This window comes from Mauremys reevesii, linkage group 3 (assembly GCF_016161935.1).
Source record: "Mauremys reevesii isolate NIE-2019 linkage group 3, ASM1616193v1, whole genome shotgun sequence".
Taxonomy (NCBI): domain Eukaryota; kingdom Metazoa; phylum Chordata; order Testudines; family Geoemydidae; genus Mauremys; species Mauremys reevesii.
The window spans coordinates 180,734,220-180,752,312 of NC_052625.1; the positions used below are offsets into that span (position 1 = coordinate 180,734,220).

The 18,093-nt window shown below is 41.9% G+C and overlaps 1 protein-coding gene across 10 annotated transcripts in view; it reads left to right on the forward strand.

The window, feature by feature from the left end:
* GREB1 (growth regulating estrogen receptor binding 1) overlaps positions 1 to 18,093 on the forward strand; it is a 191,611-nt gene that overhangs the window by 125,440 nt on the left and 48,078 nt on the right. For all 10 annotated transcript variants that reach the window (XR_005596082.1, XR_005596083.1, XM_039529835.1 and 7 more), the window contains 8 exons: positions 3,374 to 3,556; positions 3,872 to 4,015; positions 5,413 to 5,538; positions 8,887 to 9,009; positions 9,668 to 9,805; positions 11,883 to 12,068; positions 14,528 to 14,878; positions 15,651 to 15,779. Coding sequence is in view for 8 of the 10 variants with exons in the window: in XM_039529835.1 (XP_039385769.1) it covers positions 3,374 to 3,556; positions 3,872 to 4,015; positions 5,413 to 5,538; positions 8,887 to 9,009; positions 9,668 to 9,805; positions 11,883 to 12,068; positions 14,528 to 14,878; positions 15,651 to 15,779 (1,380 nt within the window). In the remaining 2 variants the exon portion in view is untranslated. The remainder of the gene's footprint in view (positions 1 to 3,373; positions 3,557 to 3,871; positions 4,016 to 5,412; positions 5,539 to 8,886; positions 9,010 to 9,667; positions 9,806 to 11,882; positions 12,069 to 14,527; positions 14,879 to 15,650; positions 15,780 to 18,093) is intronic.

Sequence of the window (18,093 nt, forward strand, 5' to 3'; positions counted from 1 at the left end):
GATGAACAGGGGATTTCATTCTCCAGGTTTCATGAACTCTGAATCTGGTTAGAACACACGTAACACTGTACAGCTTTAATCACATTGGGTTTATTTGTGGTTCCTTTTACTGTTTCCTTTAATTACTGAAGTAACTGAAGGTTTTCTCCTGTTACTGTTGATGTTTGTGTTATGTTAGACAGATGGTTTTGTGATACCTGGTTTAATATGGAGGCTTATGCAGAGTGCTAATTTGTCCTAGTGTTACAAGTCATAGTGACCTTTACTAACCTATATACCAGAACCTGAGATGTAACAGTCATATTTCAATTCACTTTAGCTCCAACACATACCCAGCAAAAAGACCTAGTACCCTTAGATACCAGACCAACAAAGGATGAATTTTGGCCTTTAATACATTCTGCTGAGCCATTACGAGGCTAATGAGGAGAGTAATCAGATTTGTAAGCAAAGCAAACAATACTTTTCCTGGTAGTCTCCTTCTGAACAAGTGTTTTATAGAGCATTATATTTCAGAGGCTGTGCTTTTAATTTACCTTAGCTCAGTAAAACAAAAATATTGTCAGTTAATTCGAACACTTAATTTGTGCGAAAGATGTGACTTAAAGTATTAACATAAGCTTCCCTATTATCACCTATTGAATAGGAATCCTCGCCTTGCATCCATTGAAGCCAAGGAGAGTTTTGCTATTGACTCCAGTGGGTTCAGGATCAGGCAAAATTGTAGCCTTGTAAGGAGAGTTGGTGCAGTGCTGTGCCACTCCACAGGGGGCTGGGGGAGGGGTTGTATCTTAAACTCCTCCCTGAACCTCTTAACAGACAGGATGGGTGAATAAGAAAGATATGGGCTGACTTGTGGATAGCTCTCAAGGCTCCTGCTCAGTGGGCAGCAGTGGCCAAAAAGCAAAAAAATAAAAAAAATGTGGAGATGTATAAAGACTGGAGTAGAAAATAATACTGAAAATATTATAATGCTGCTATATAAATTGGTACATCCTCACCTGGAATAATGGGTTCAGATATGGGCACCTACCTCAACATAAATAAACCAGAAAGGAGTTCAGAAGTGGTCTAAGAAAATGATTATAGGCATAAAAAAACTTCAGTATAGAGAGAATTTAGCAAGAGTGTGACTCTTCAATTTAGCGGAGAGGTGAATCAGATGGAAATGATAGAAGGATTCAAAATAATAAATGATGGAAAGTAAAACCATTCTTATTTACTCTCTTATAACCCAGAAAACAAGGCCATTCAGTGAAATTGAAGAGTAACTAATTTAAAACTGATAAAAGAAAATAGTTTTAACATATGAGTAATTAATCTGTGGAACTCATTGCAACAATATATTGGCCCATGAAAATTTCAATACTAAATCATACCTGTGCTCCATGTAATTCAATATCCTGTCTCCAACAGTGGCCAGTACCAGATGCTTGAGAGGAAGGTGCACTCAACCTCATATTAGAAAGATGTGGAATAATCTGCTCCCTACATTAGGTGTCTTCCTAATCCTGATAGTTAGGTTTTGGCTTAAGCCTTGAAGTATGAGGTTTAATATCCTTTCCAAAATGTGTTAGCATTAACTATGATAATTCTGAATATTCTTGTTATCTATATAAATGTCCAGCCACTTTTTTGAATCTTGCTAAATTCTTAGCCTCAGTGGCATCATGTATTAATGAGTTCCACAGTTTGATCACCTATTTAATGAAAAAGAATTTCCTTGTAACTGGTTTTTAATTTGCCATCTTTCAATTTCACTGAATGTCCCCTTTTCCTTGTAATATTAAACAGGAAACAGAAGCTCATGATCTACCTTCTCTAGACCATTCCTTATTCTTTGTCCATTTATCGCATCCTTTCCTGTTTGTCTCCTTTCTAAGGTAAACAATCTCAATCTTTTCAGTCTTCATATGAGAGTGTCTTCTCAATCTTCATATGAAAGTTTTCCCATGATTTTCCTGGCAAAGATTCTAGGATTAAAAAATGGATTAGATCTTTATGCGGATGGTGACACATCCACATGCGCATTAGATAGGATTAAAGGAAAGGAAAGGAAAACTTTGATTCTTCAGGGCATAAGCCATATATTAACTGATGAGGGAGTAGAAAGAAATGTCCATAGGAACCAGTTCTATAACTGCCCATTTCTTATACTAGCCTATGCGGAGTGCTGGTCTGATCCATTATGACAATTCCTATGTAAATACATTACAAAGTAGCAAGAAAAATAAGGCTATCCCAGACCACAGTACAAATTAACCAATCAGTGTCAATCTCCCCCCCACCCCCGAAGGAGTGCTGTTATATATTTAAATAACAAATAGAGCACAACACCTGCTCCTTGGGGCTCAATCCTACGGTCTCTCAGTGTGAGGAATTCCCATTTAAGTGAATGGCACAAAGTCCCTGGGAGTTCTGTGTGTGGAGCAGCTATCCCATCAGGCCCTGAGCTCTTTGGCACAAGCAGGGAGCATGTCTCCTTCATGCTCCGTGCAGCCCCAAGCACCTTGGTATCATACAGATAAAGAATAGTTTTTAAAACAAATTCTGTGATATAGCAGATGGGTCATGCAGACTAGCCCCCGAGTTTGGGAAGGCTGTCTTAAGTCACGAGGGATTTGCTATACTTCCTCCTGAAGGCCCTGACCCAGGAGAGCAACCCTAATAAGGAAAGCACTTTAAAAATGTGCTTAAGTGCACATTTAAAGTTAAGCACTTGCTCAGTGCTGTCTTGCATAGGGATAGATTTAAACACATGCTTAAGTACTTTCTAGTCAGGGCCTTAATAGTCTAAGCCTTTCTCTACACTGCCACTTGAATGACAAAACTTTTGTCATCACAGGTGCTTAAAAAAGCCCCCCTGAAAGACAAAAGTTTTGCCAAGGGAAGTGGCAGTGTAAACGGCTCGTTGTCGGTGGGAGTGCTCTCCTGTTGACAACACGAAGCCCGCTCATAGGGGATGGAAGTATTTTGTCGGCAAAAGTGCTGACAAACAGCGTTTACACTGCCTGACTTTTAGCAATGCAGCTGTGTCACTAAAAGCTGTGTTGTGTAGACCAAGCCTAAAATGCCTGTTTCCGTTTCTATGACCTGGGTATGAAGGTATCTGGAATTTTTTGAAAGTGGTCTGAAATGAAAAGTATAACCATAGACAATGAAAACAAGGTATGTATTTACTAACTGTGAACCTTAATTTAGGAAACCTGATGGCCAAGTGCAATTTGGAGGATTTGACTTAATTTTTTTAGTAAGAAAATGTTTGTATCAGATGAATTATTTACAACAAATGCTCACCATCCCAGGGAAGTGATGTATCTACATATTACTGTCACCTATCTTACCAGATCTTTTGTATTGTTTATTTTATCAGGTTTCTCTGGCAATTGTGTTGGCTGTGGAAAGAAGGGCTTCTGCTACTTTACTGAATTTTCCAATCACATCAATCTTAAACTGACCACTCAGCCCAAGAAACAGAAACACTTAAAGTATTATCTGGTCAGGAATGCACAAGGAGCTCTTACCAAAGGATCTGTAATCTGCTGGAAAGGGGCAGGTGAGATAATGAAGCTGTCTTGTTGGAGCTCTGGTTCTCATCTACAGAGCTTAGATAGCACAGAGATTGGCGTCTGAGAAAAGCCTGAGATAGACAGATAAACAAAGGAGTCTTTAAAGCTAGGTGATTACTAAAGAGCAGCTGTAGAAAGCAATTGTCTAATAAAAAGATGGCATGTTTGACAAACCGTTAGTGCCCGCTTTCCAAATATCATAGCAACTGAATCAAATTAGTTCATGTTCTAAATTCCCAATTTAAATTTACAAATATAAAGCTTGTGTATTGCTTCTCAGTGGAAGGGTCTTGTTTTCTTAGAGTTCAGAGGCCGACAGGCTTCATCTGGTCCTTGTTCAAGCACTTTGTTCCAACCTCCAGAGAGTTCTGGTCCCCCGCTAACCACCACAAGTGAGCTTGTTCCAGCACCAAACCCAAATGCTCCGGCTGGGACTCAACAAACAGGTAATTTAGAGAAGAAAAACCCTTTGGGTTACTAAATATTATTTTGTGTGTGTGTGTGTGTGTAAATGGAAACACATAGCACAAAATGAATAAAATGCAGATGTCTGGGTTAACTAAATCAAGTAACTGATGTAATAATGTCATAGCTCTGAAAAAAGAAAGTTAATGGTTCTTTGAAGGCTTTTTCATTACAAGTGGTTTTTCAAAGTTATTGATGAAGAGTTGACAAATAGCTTAATGGTCAGAAAATGTTTCTCTTTTGCAGTCAGTGAGCTTCTTCATAGCTAGGACAAGCCAAATCTTTGAGATCCATCTGTTGTAAGGTGGGCTTCACCATTTTGCAGCTGTTGCATATCTAGCCACAAATGCTTTGGAAATCAGTTTGTTTATTTCAGTTTGTTCCTCTGATCCATTTTATGATTTGAGTGGGAATTCTCTTTATTGCAGAGGTTATATGGAAGTTAGGTTAAAAGCTTCTGTTTTTTTCTTTTGCTATTAAAGACATTGGTTTATTTTTTATATTTCAGACATATTAAGGTCAAGGTTTTCATATTTAAAAAAACACACCATATCTTCTATGGTTAAAAATATTTACTTTCTGAAGGTTTGCTTTTCCGTTTCCTGGGATGAATAGGTAGGTGTTTACTGATGAAAGGTGAAATGATCTCTCTGGATTTCCTCCTAATGAAATCAGCTGTGTAGTGTCTTGTGAGCGTGAAGGTTATTTGTATTTTGAGAACTGCAGTAACTCCACTGACATTTTTTTTCTCTCTATCAGAGAGAAGCCTGAACTCCAAATATATTAAACAGTTAAGATTTGGAAACCTGGTGTCTATTGAGAACAAAGCATTAATCCCCCAGGACATCACTGATGTGTGTATATTTTCAAAAGATGAATGTAGAAAAAGTAAAAGTAATTATAAACAGAGTTAGGGTTAGTCAAATCTACCTATTTATTAACATGACACTGTCAACTCCTGATAAATAAAAATATGTTTGGAAAAAAATGTAAACTTAAAATTTTGGTTGAGTTTATTTGTATTGATACAATGCTTGATTCTTTTAAGGCCCATTCCTGCAATGAGCTTCCAATGGAAGCAGGTGTCTTCATGCTGATGGGCTGAATGTGTATCTGATTGCAGGACTGGGGCATTATCCACATATAAACCCCAAGTAACTCCAGTGAAGTCAGTGGAGTTACACTATTGTAAAACTGATATGAGATCCAAACTAGGCCCACTGTGTTCAGTGCGGTAAACACTATGAGGGGATCCTCAGCTGATGTAAATTGTCATAGCTCCATTGAAATCAGCGACCAATTGATCAGTTCATTACACCATCTGAGGATCTTCCTCTCTAATCATTTATTTAAAATAACTTTTTTTTTTTTGTGGCAGGCACAATATCTGATCATCTCCCATCAACAGCAGCATTAGGTTCAACTGTTTACAATGGCAAAGATTCTCCCAAACAACAGCTGGTGAAAAATAACCTGCCAGCTCTGACAAGACCATCAGTCTTAGGTACCTTTGAACTTTGTGTTTAAACAATCTAAACAGTATATTCTGATTTGGTTACTTGAGGGGAAATTGGAGTATTCTATTTGGCATAAATTCCTGTTTCTGGATCAGAATATTCCCCTAAGAGTCATTGTGTTAATAAAATCTCTTGTTCCTTATTAACTTTCAAGGTGTGTTTTATGTATTTTCTGACATGGCTTCTGTAGAAGTCAGAACAGTAATTTATTATTTTTATTTCATTTTACTCTTATTTTAGTTTGAAAAGAAAGCAGCCTTTACTCGGTGTCCAGACTCTTGGAAGGATTTGTCTGTGTCAGTTTCTTATAGTCACTCCAGAACAGGTTTTATACATCAATTCAATGTTGGGGAAAAGCTTTATTCTGACCAGTCAGAAGCTGCTTATCAAAGAATGCAGTCCACACTGGGAAAGATCATTCCACGTAGACATCTAGCTATAGAGTTTAAGACGCTGTTCACATTACTCTTTGGACTGCACCAGGAACAATATTGTTTTTAAATGGTTGTCCAGCCAGTGATGAGCTGCCAAAATATTAACAACCGGTTCCCTCCTCCTCACCCCACGAGGGGATCATACCCCCACCCCCCCTGGACTCCTGCCCCGTCCAACCCCCCACATTCCTTGACAGCCCCCCCCAGGGACCCCTGCCCCATCCACCCCCTTCCCTGTCCCCTGACTGCCCCCTGCCGCCCCATCCAACCCCTTCTCTCATTCCTGATGCCCCCCGTGGGACCCCCGCCCCATCCAACCACCCCTTCTCTCTGTCCCCTGACTGCCCCGGAACTCCTGCCCCTGCTGCCCCCACCGCCCAATCCAACCCCTGCTCCTTTCTGGCTGCCCCTCCGGGACCCTTGCCCCCATTCAATCCCCCTGTTCCCTGCCCTCTGACCACCCCAACACTAATCCCCCCCAACTCCCCTGCCCTCTATCCAACACCCCCTCCCTGCCCCCTTACCGCGTTGCTTGGAGGTGGAGGCTGGGCCGGGCTGGGCCGCTCGGCCGGGGTTGGGACTGGAGCCGTGGTGCTCGGCCGAGGCCAGAGTCGGGGCGCCCAGCTGGCCAGGCCCAGGGGCCAGGCCGGAGCCACGCCGCCTGGCCTGCTGGTCGGGGCCAGGCCGGAGCCGCGCCGCCGGGCCGGGCCCAGGGGCTGGGCCGGAGCCGCGCCGCCCGGCCTGCTGGGCTGGGCCCAGGAGCTGAGCTGCACTGGCCGGCCGGCCGAGGTCGGGGCTGGGCCGGAGCTGCACCGCCCAGCTGGCCGGCTGAGGTCAGGGCTGGGCTGGAGCTGTGCCACCCGGGGACAGGGTCGGGCTCCTTGTGCCCTGCCCCCCCACCCCAGCTCACCTGCGGGAAGCCGCTGCTTCCTTCTCAGCCCTTCCAGGCTTCCCGCGCAAACAGCTGATTCAGGGGAAGCCGGGGAGGGAGAGGAGAAGCTGGGGGAGTCTTCAGGGGAGGAGGCAGAGGTGGAGTGAGGTGAGCTGGGGCCAGGGGAAGGGCAGGGAGTTGCTGGGGCTTTTGTTAAATTTAAAAGCCCTTTTTGAACCAGCAGCAAAGTATCCTGTGGCACCTTATAGACTAACAGACGTTTTGGAGCATGAGCTTTCGTGGGTGAATACCCACTTCGTTGGATTCTTTGCTGCTTTTACAGATCCAGACTAACACGGCTACCCCTCTGATACTTTTCGAACCAGTTGTCCCTTGCAGGACAAACGGTTCTAAAAGGGCTTCTCAATTTAACAACCGGTTCCCGCGAACCGGTGGGAACCGGCTCCAGCTCACCACTGTGTCCAGCATGGTTCTGTCTGATCTGTGATTGCCAAACTTTTCTGTATGAGCACCATGGAGCTGCTGTTTGGGCAGAAAACTCTTAATAGCCATATAATAGCCAAAGTCAGATTTGAGGTTAATTTTAGGTAATCTTCACTGAATTGCACTGCCAGCATGTCGCATCCCAGTTCAGTTTCCATGCCCACTCAGTCCTTGACCACTTTGCCTCTCTAAGTGGATGGGCACTTGCTTATTAGAAAATGGACTGATCTCACCTTCTCATTTCACAAAGAAAACCATCAGATGTCAGTGAATTACATAACCCATGTGAGACCTGGCAGGATTTGGGGATTTGCAAAAAATAAGTACATTATATTGATTTGCTCTTCTTGAAATTTGTGCCTTCTGCTGTGGATTATGCTGGAAAGATAAGTAATTGAAAGTAGAACAAATGGCCATATATTGCCCTCATGTGGGGAAAATATAAAGGACAAAAGTCCAACTTTTTAGTAGATACTAGCTCTATGATGAATCTTCAAGTGAATAACTTTATTCCAGATCTGAAGGCATGCTAGTTCCACACATATGTTGTAGTTTATTTTTGTATGGTACCTTTTACAAAGAAAATGTCATAACCTTTTTTTTTTAATCTATAAGACTCAAACTCAGATTTTGAAGTATTCATGGGAATAACCATTCTGTTGTCAAGATAGCCTTGACAGTGCGAATAGATGTGCTGGTACCTTGGCATATTAAGGTAGGGTGAGACTAAGAGCTCAGTCTTACAAGATTCTGAGTAAAACCTAGAAAACCCTTAACATCCACTGGTCAGAAATGCCCACTGGTAACAGTGCAAGTTCACCATTCTGGAAATTTGCAGAAATGCACAGGAAAACACAAGAAATCAAAGACCAGTAACTTCAGCAGAAATGTGGCTCAGCATGGTGATTGGTAGTACAAACAGGTGCCGGAGCCAGCTGCTGAGTCTCTACAGCTGCCAACCTTGAATATCAGAGGAATAGAGCTGATAACCAGTATGGGGCGGCAAAAATAATGATGGTGGGTAGTGTTTTCAAAAGCTCCTAAGTACCATAATGTTTCAATGGGATTTAGATTCCTAAGTCCCTGAATGCACTTTGCCAAATTTTATCCAATGTCTCCTAATTGCTAAATCTGCTCATTTTGAGTGTTGTATCTGGACATACAAGGAATAAAACATATATGTTCTTGGCTTCCAGGGTAAGAACATATTAATCAATGCTATACTAGTATCGTTTTCCCAGAACTCACAGTCCTGTAAAATAGATGAACTGTGCTACCATGAATCACACGTCACTGCCCTGGAGAGTTGAAATTATTAAGGTGTAACACAGTACAGTAAAATAAAGGTCATATACAGACTAGTGAGTCTGTGTGCATGTTTGATGCAAACTAATACAATAATTAACTTGTATATAGGGCTTGTCTATCAAAAATCATGTTGGACTGTCATGTATGTGATTTAACAAGTTAAAAATATTTCTCCATTTTGCATATTAATAATTTTTTGATGTATTAATATTACCCAGGCACTTTAACAAATCCAGGGCCTCCTAAAAAGCGCCACAAGGGATGGTCTCCAGAGTCGCCATCATCGACTGAAACTTGGAACTTGCAGCCTAACCTGCAGACTCCAAATAGAAATAAAAATGGTAAGTTAGTTGAATTGTTTTGTCTAAAAGATAATGAGTGATGGGTGAGATTTCACAAGGTATTTAGGAGCCTAAAGATCCATCTAGGTGCCTCAGATGATTTTGAAAAGTGACTCAGCATCTAACTGCTTTGAAATCAGTCTTGTAATCTACTAGCTTTCTTTGAAATAGTCTTTTTATCTCCTGTTATTTGGAGTATGACTGCTGTCAAAAATGGGACATTGAAAAAAATGATACATTTTGGTGATTTTTAATTTCCCTCTCTAGGTATTTATAGCAAGAACATTCCCTTGGAATCCCTGAATATGTTACTATAGTGGAAAAATGCAGATCATACATGTTTGCTGTTGATAAAGCCACGCCTGTCCATATTATTGAACTCGTGCCAGCATGTTGTTTTTTATGCTCATTTTGCAATCTTTAGACATGTGTGATACTCAAGGGCTTGGAAATGTAATTACTCCTCCAAGGAAGCCAACATAATAAATATAGGCTTTATTAGCATTTCATGAGTCATTTGTTTTGTAGTTGTAAAAAGAATGGGAACATTGATCTTGAATGCAAATGCTGTTGGTGTTTAATACTCTTCATCAAGAAAATTTATTTGCATCAATATGATTATTACTTGATTGTATTAACATTATGAATTAATTCTTAGATGTGGGAGGCCTATCATGTTTGACACATTCTACTCTGGTGGGACCAGTCTCTTCTCCAGTGGTGGCCTCTGGAGAACCAGTTTCTGTTCCTGATAACTTGCTGAAAATATGTAAAGCAAAACCAGTTATATTTAAAGGTAAAAAAACTATCCATGTGTGTAAGAAACATGCAAAGATATTGGCCTGCTTTTATAATTTAGGGAAGAAACTTTAAACACACTGGACACAGGCTCAAAGGCAATTTAATGTATTTTGAGAGCAAACTTGTATAGGATTTTACATGTGCAAACATTAATTAACTATCTTGATAATTATAAGAAATAACCCAAAAACCCAAACAATCAACCCACCCCCCCAAAAAAACCCTAAAACAAAAAGCAAAGCTCCAAAGAGCTCAAGGTTGTAATCCTGCTCCCATGCAAATCAAATGCTTAATTCCCATTTAATGCAATAGGAACAAGATTGGTCAACAATTAAGGAGTGTAAGGCCATAAATTAGTGCTTTGGCCTTTGTAAATTTAAATTTGTGATGGGTACTCTGTGTTTACATCTCAGTCTAGACTAAAGTAGACATTATCTACATCACAGTTCTATCAGGTACTTTAGGAACACCTGTAGTCTTTGGGTTGGGATGGGGGAGTATTAGAAAGCATTGCAGCTTTGGTGCATTGTGAGGGACAGATGTAAAGCTCACACAGTCTATTCATGTAAAATGCTGGCTAAGTAGTAGGGTGTTATCATCTTTGGGGAGCAGCCATGATACACCTGGGGTACATCTACACTGGAATAAAAGACTCATGGTATGGCCACGGCTGGCCCAGGTCAGCTGACTTGGGCTTGTGGGGCTTGTGCTCCAGGACTAAAAATTGCTGTGTAGATGTTCAGGCTCGGGCTGGAACCCGGACTCTTGGACCTTACCCCCTCGTGGGGTCCCAGAGTTTGGGCTCCAGCCAGTGCCTGAATGTTTGCATTGCAGTTCAACAGTCCCGTAGCTAGAGCCAGCTGACGTGAGCCAGCCGCAGGTGTTTAACTGCTGTGTAGACATAGCTTTAGAGTTAGTAAACACCAGCTGGGATGTAAAATGTAGTGCACACCAGTGTGTCACACACTAAGTCCATGTGGACCCTGCTGGCACACACTGAAAGTTCCCTAGTGTGCATTGATGCAGTACTGTTTGAAATGGGACTACATCAGCACACACTAAGGAACCCTGAGTGTGCGCAAGGGTCCACACAGTAAGTGCACACTAGTGTGTTGCTCACCAGCGCACTGTATAGACAAGCCCTAAGTCAATGTGCAATACTCTTCTCTCAGGGGAAGCTCCTTCTGAGCATCTGAAATCAACAGTTCTGTTCTGCTTATGGGACTTCACTTTGTAACAACTTTGCTCCCCTCAGTAGGGATTGAACCTAGGACTTTCAGCCTCTAAAATAAAGGCATCTAGCACTTAAGCTACCTCCATTAGCTGCTAATACCCTTAATTTCTTAATCTCTACGTGGAACGTTCTCAGTCCTGATCTTTAAGGTGCTCAGTAGCTTGTGCCCAGTATATCAGGAAGATCACCTAAAGCTCTGGGATGAAGACCATGGTTGACTTCTCTGCTCATCTGGTATGGGGGAGCTAGGGTAAAGCTCATCTGTGCAGGTGATAGAGCTTTGTTGGAGGCTGGTCTGAGACTGTGGAATGATCTCCCACAGGAACTAAGGACCATCACAAACCTCATCACCGTCCACTCCAAATGCAAGGTGCACTTTGACTGGCCTTCTCTAACTAAACACAAAACAGCATGTACAAAAAACCCCAACAACCCCTCCCCCAGCAAAATCCAACCAAACAGAAAACTCTACCAAAACAAACCACTCCACACACAGTTGTTCCCCTTGGAAGAGATGAGAGAATGAACCACAGCACACATGGCCGATGTTATTTACATTGCTTAATGTGCTCCTGCAAGGCACTTGGCTTCTGTGGTGATGATCACAGTATAGCAGCTATCTAGAATAGAACTAGTCATTATGGGGACACAACACATGGAGCCAGGGTGTTACATATGGCATCACCTACTGCTTTTAATCTCTTTCGCTGACTCCCCCGAGCGCTGAAATATTATTTGAGCTATTACCATTTAAAGTGTTAGTGACCTGTTTGATGGCTGCATAGTGAATTATTAAATTGAGTTTATCTGACAAGTGCAAATATTGTTTATATTACAGGTCATGGGAACTTCCCTTATCTTTGTGGGAACCTTAATGACATTATAGTCAGTCCTCTTTTGTACACCTGCTACAGAAATTCGCAGTCCATATCTAGGGCTTATGAACAGTATGGTGCTTCTACAATACAGCCTATTTCAGAGGAAATGCAGCTTTTACTAACTGTCTATTATCTTGTTCAACTAGGTGAGTTTTTTTTACACCTGTGTAGAATCTTGGACTAGAATTATTACATTTTGCAATTGGTGAGTGAAGACTAAGATTTCTTAGACTAGGTGCTTTTTAGATTAACTAAAGGAGCTCCTGCTGTAGTGAAAGAGCTGATTGCTGGATCTTAAAAAAATGTAGGGCCAAATACTGAGACGTGCTAAGCATCTGCAGTTCCCCTGGGATTAAGTCCTTAGTAAGTTCTATCTCCCGTTAAAATCAGGACTGCCAAAAATGTTCATGGACTCTTAAATCAGGATTGGATATCTTTGGGAAAGATGTACTCTAGTTCAATGACATCTGTTGGGCTGGGTGGAATCACTGGGTGGAGTTCTGTCGCCTGTGTTATCATAGAATCATAGAATATCAGGGTTGGAAGGGACCTCAGGAGGTCATCTAGTGCAGGGGTTGGCAACCTCTGGAACGTGGCTCACCAGGGTAAGCACCCTGGCGGGCCGGGCCAGTTTGTTTACCTGCCGTGTCGGCAGGTTTGGCTGACCGCGGTTCCCACCGGCCACGGTTCACTGTCCTAGGCCAATGGGGGCTGCGGGAAGTGGTGCGGGCTGAGACATGTGCTGGCTGCGGCTTCCCGCCACCTCCATTGGCCTGGGACGGCAAACTGTGGCAGTGGGAGCCGCGATCGGCCGAACCTGCCGACGTGGCAGGTAAACAAACTGGCCCGGCTTACCCTGGCAAGCCGTGTGCCAGAGGTTGCCGGCTCCTGATCTAGTGCAACCCCCTGCTCAAAGCAGGACCAATCCCCAACTAAATCATCCCAGACAGGGCATTGTCAAGCCTGACCTTAAAAACCTCTAAGGAAGGATATTTCACCACCTTCCTAGGTAACCCATTCCAGTGTTTCACAATCCTCCTAGTGAAAAAGTTTTTCCTAATATCCAACCTAAACCTCCTCCACTGCAACTTGAGACCATTACTCCTTGTTCCGTCATCTGGTAACACTCAGAATGGTTTAGGTCCATCCTCTTTGGAACCCCCTTTCAGGTAGTTGAAAGCAACTATCAAATCCCCTCTCATTCTTCTCTTCTGCAGACTAAATAATCCCAATTCCTTCAGCCTCTCTGCATAAGTCATGTGCTCCAGCCCCCTAATCATTTTTGTTGCCCTTTGCTGGACTCTTTCCAATTTTTCCACATCCTTCTTGTAGTGTGGGCCCAAAACTGGACACACTACTCCAGATGAGGCCTTGCCAGTGCTGAATGAGGGTAATGATCACATCCCTCAATCTGCTGGCAATGCCCCTACTTATACAGCCCAAAATGCCGTTAGACTTCTTGGCAGCAAGGGCACACTGTTGACTCATCTCCAGCTTCTCATCCACTGTAACTCCCAGGTCCCTTTCTGCAAAACTGCTGCCTAGCCACTTGGTCCCTAGTCTGTAGCAGTGTATGGGATTCTTCTGTCCTAAGTGCAGGACTCTGCATTTGTCATTGTTGAACCTCATCAGATTTCTTTTGGCCCAATCCTCCAATTTGTCTAGGTCCCTCTGTATCCTAACCCTACCCTCCAGCATATCTACCACTCCTCCCAGTTTAGTGTCATCTGCAAATTTACTGAGGGTGCAATCCACGCCGTCCTCCAGATCATTAATAAAGATATTGAACAAAACCAGCCCCATGACCGACCCTTGGGGCACTCCGCTTGATACCGGCTGCCAACTAGACATGGAGCCATTGATCACTACCTGTTGAGCCCGATGATCTAGCCAGCTTTCTATCCACCTTATACTCCATATATAGAATGTCATACTAGTTGATCATAATTATCCTTTCTGGCTTTAAAATCAATGAAATATCCATTTTGCATTCCAGCAGTGGTCCAAAAAGTCATTGTTGAAATGCTAAAGAACCCGGATGTTTGGGTCCAGCAGACGTCTGCTCTGTGTAGGAACCAAGGATGGAACAAAAGTGGCTATATGGCAGATTTGCTCCCGCTGACTGCTAGGGCTGCTGAGGCCTGACTTTAAACTGTGCTGAGATTTGCTTTAACTTACACTGAGCATAACATCTCTCAAACACTAGCCATGCCCTCCCTTCCCCACCAAGCCATGCCCTGATACACCCCGTACACCGGTGGGATGCTGGAAGAGTGTCAGTGTAATCTTAGCCAATTAGGGATTCCCCAGTGCTGAGGGAATGTTCTGCTTCCAGTTAGGGAAGCTTTACATGGTGACACAAAGGGGCTGCAATGTGGACCGGAATCTGGCCCTAAATCTTTTATATGGGCAAAGGGCCTGATTCTGATGTAAACAATCTGTAACACCAGTGAAGACAATGGAGTTGTGTGTGTAAAACCAGAGAAAAATCAGTCCTCAAAGGATTTTAATTTGCTGTATTTTTCAGAGGGGAGGGGCTTGATTTTTAGTTTGACATCATTTGCAAGTGATTTATAATGGGCCTCTAATGCTGATGTTTCTTTAGCTCCAGACCAGGTCCCTTTGATTGAGGATTTGGAACAAATATTCATGCGCTCGTGGCGGGAGTCGCACCTCTCTGAAATCCGTCAGTATCAACAGGCCATTCCACAGGCTTTCCCTCCGGTTCCCAGCCAGATTGCACCAATGACATCGGCCCAGCTTCCCTGGCTAGCAGGGCTGGCAGCCAGCTCTTGCAATGACAGCGTCCATATCATCGAGTGCAGTTACTCTCTTGCAGAGGGACTTTCAGAAATGTTTAAGTTGCTCATTGAAGGGAAGCTAGTGAAGACGAACTATGTGGTGATCATATGTGCTTGCAGAAACAGAGCATTAGATTCCTGCATTGCGGTAACAGGTGAGATCCATAGGGAAAAATCTTGGGACAAGCCTGGAAAATTCCATCATTTTCTGTTCTGAAAAGTTAGTTGGGTTAACTTGCTTGCATGCCCTTGCACACCCTTGCTTGTGTATGGGTGCCCTTACCCATGCTACTTGCTAACTTTGCCTGTTGGTGGATGCAAAGGAGGGTTTTGTGCATGCACACCAGTGCACATGCAAATTTTGAGGTTGGGTTGAAGTCACATTGAAAATGTAGTTATACGGTCCTACTTCTGTGTTTGACTGGAATATCTCCACTAAGGAGAGGTTTGAGCATGTTCTTAGTTTCACAAGGATGTTTTTTCTTTGTGTTCTCCCGAAGACAGCCGATGTCCTGTATAGGCTATGCTGATACTGTTGGCAAGAATTCTTGGCACTCTACAGCTTTACTCAGAATAATGGGTCTGAATGTCAATGAAATAACTAAGATCTAAGGGTTCATTTTGAAAGCAGTATGGCTCAGATGAATGACAAATCCAAGACTGTTTTTGTACAGTCGTTTCCATATATTGCTTTGCAAACATACTTCCTGAGACAAAAGACAAATAGACGGGGAAGCATAAAACTGTTTATTTGGGGAGGTGGGAGAGAAAGATGCTGATTTCTGTTACTTTTGTTTTGGGGGAATATGCCTTTCGATAGGTATTGTTATAGTTATTTTATCAATTAAGTAGAGAATTTTGATTTTAATTTGAACTGAATTCAAAATTGAAATTCAAATTAAAAAGAGCTTATTTTTTGTCTTTTAGGGAAGTACCAGGCACGAGTACTGTCTGAGAGCATGCTTACCCCAGCAGAGTATCAGAAAGAAGTTAACTATCAACTAGTTACTGGGAAAGTGGAAACATTGGGCTCTTTTTTTAGCACCCTTTGTCCAGGTACATAACATGCCATAAATAAACACAGTTCTAAGAGCCTGATCTTTGTAAGTCAGTGGCAATTGCAGGAGCTCATCACTTTTCAGGAACAGGGTATATAATAAGAATACGTACAAACGAGACAAGGAAGATCTGGGAACGTACATTTGGTCTCTCCTTAAGAAATTCTCCTGGAATGCGTCAATTTATAAATGCCTATATTGTAATAAAAATGCATGAATGTATAGTTGTGTTCTATTTCTGACTGCGCAGGACAGACACATTGATGGGTGAATGCATTTGATGCATCCACATAATTTCTGTTGATACTAATGAACATGCTCAGATTAAGAGGAGAATTTGAGTACTCCCCTTCTACACCTCAGCATGCACTCAATCCTGAGCCCACTAAATGAGAGAGAGTAGTACCGAGTCACCAGTAGGGCTGCTGATCATGGCTCCATTCCACTTGCAATCCATAAGGTGAAGTAAATGGAGGGGAACTGGTGCTGCAGGCAGGGGAGCTGGCAAGAAAAGTGTGCCCAGCGTATGTCATGAGCAGAGCTGAGTGAATGAGGGATTTTTTTGGTTTGGGGGCTTAACCAAAAAAAATGGTTTGAAATTAATTATTTTGTGTTTTCTCACTGAAACAAAAACCAAAAAATAGACAAACAAGAAAAACATAATTTTAGATTGAAAAAATGAAATGAAAAAAGAAATAAAATTGAATGGTTTTGGTTTTTCCTTTTTTCATTTTTGGTGATTTTTCTCCTTTTTCTTTTTAAAAAGTAAATATAGCTAAATTTCAAAGTCATTTTGAAACAAAAAGTCGAATTTGTTTTGAAATGGTCAGTATGAACTGTTTTTTGATTTTTTTCAAAAAAGTTTGTGAAGGTTTTTTTTTTTTTTTTTGGCCAAAACTATTTGCCAAATTTGACCTGAATTTGTGAATAATTTAAGTGCCTCGAGAAATGCATTTTTTTTAGCAAATTTACTATTTGCCAAAAATTTTTCGCCTAGCTCTAGTCACAAGCCATCAACTAGCCATTTGAGAATGATTCTGTTTTCTTAGAACTGTCGGACACATTTCTATATCGGAGGCTGCCTCTGCCCCCATTTTCTGTTAAAGATGACTCTCACAAGTACTCAGGTGCTTCTTTTCCTTGGGCAGTAAGAGTAACTGAAAATCCTCAGAATAGCTTCCATGCACGTCATGTTCACTCACTAGATTGCAGTTAAGAATCTAGAGCCTGACCATGTTTAGCTCACTCCGGGTGTACTAATGTGTCTCTGCACAAGTGCTGAGCAAACTGAGTACTCAGTGCTAACACTGTGTCCTGTATATCTTTCAACAAGACCGAACAGGTTGTAAGGAGGATCCTTATATGGATGGATATACTGTGAAATACAGTGGCACTATTCAGTAAAATATGTCTGTTTTCTGCCTTATGTATAGCTAGAGAAGTCCATATTGCAGGCTTACAGGAGCTGCAGAACTTGTTTTGTAAATATCACTCACTAGGATTTAGAAATCAAACTAAGTCTGTAGTGACTGAACTAAAAGTAAGGTTTATAAGCAATTCAGGTTTGCTTTATATTTTATTTAACAAATAAATTACAATGATATAAAAAGAAAGCATATTTTAAGACATTAGTTAAGATTGAGTGTACAGCCTTACTTCTGTTGTGCTCCCTTGTTTCTGAGTATTCCATTTTTTAGTCTACTATGGCTCTCTATCCATTTGGCCACACTGCCTAAATAGGGAGGAAGGGCTAAAGCTCTGGACTGGGACTTTTAAGACCTGGGTTCTATTTCTCACTGTACTGCTGGATAACCTTGGGCAAGTCGCTTCACCACTCCCTGCCTCAGTTTCCCCATCTGTAAAGTGGATTTAATGATACTGACATCCTTTATTAAGCACATTCATATCTTCACATGAAAAACACAGTATAGAAGAGCTAGGGATTGTCTGATTTTTTTAATTTAACATTGTATTAAGTCTTGTGCTTTGCAGGGAATCTTATCTAATTACATTCTTTTATTTTTAAATTTATCCCTTACACTATGGCTGGGACCTGCCTATCCTTTTCCTGTGGGATGACACAGAAATTTAATTGACCTAGGTTCCATTAACATATGGCCTGGTTCTCCTGTCTCTTACATTCATTTTCTATTGGTGTAATTCTATTGACTTCAATGAGGTTAGTCCTGATTTACACTGGTAGAAGTGAGAGGAGAAACTGGCCCATAGTTTCTTTGCCCTGGGTGTTGATTTGGTTCTGTTATGACTATGGGAGCCATTCAGAGAAGAGTTTAATTATGTACCATGGATAC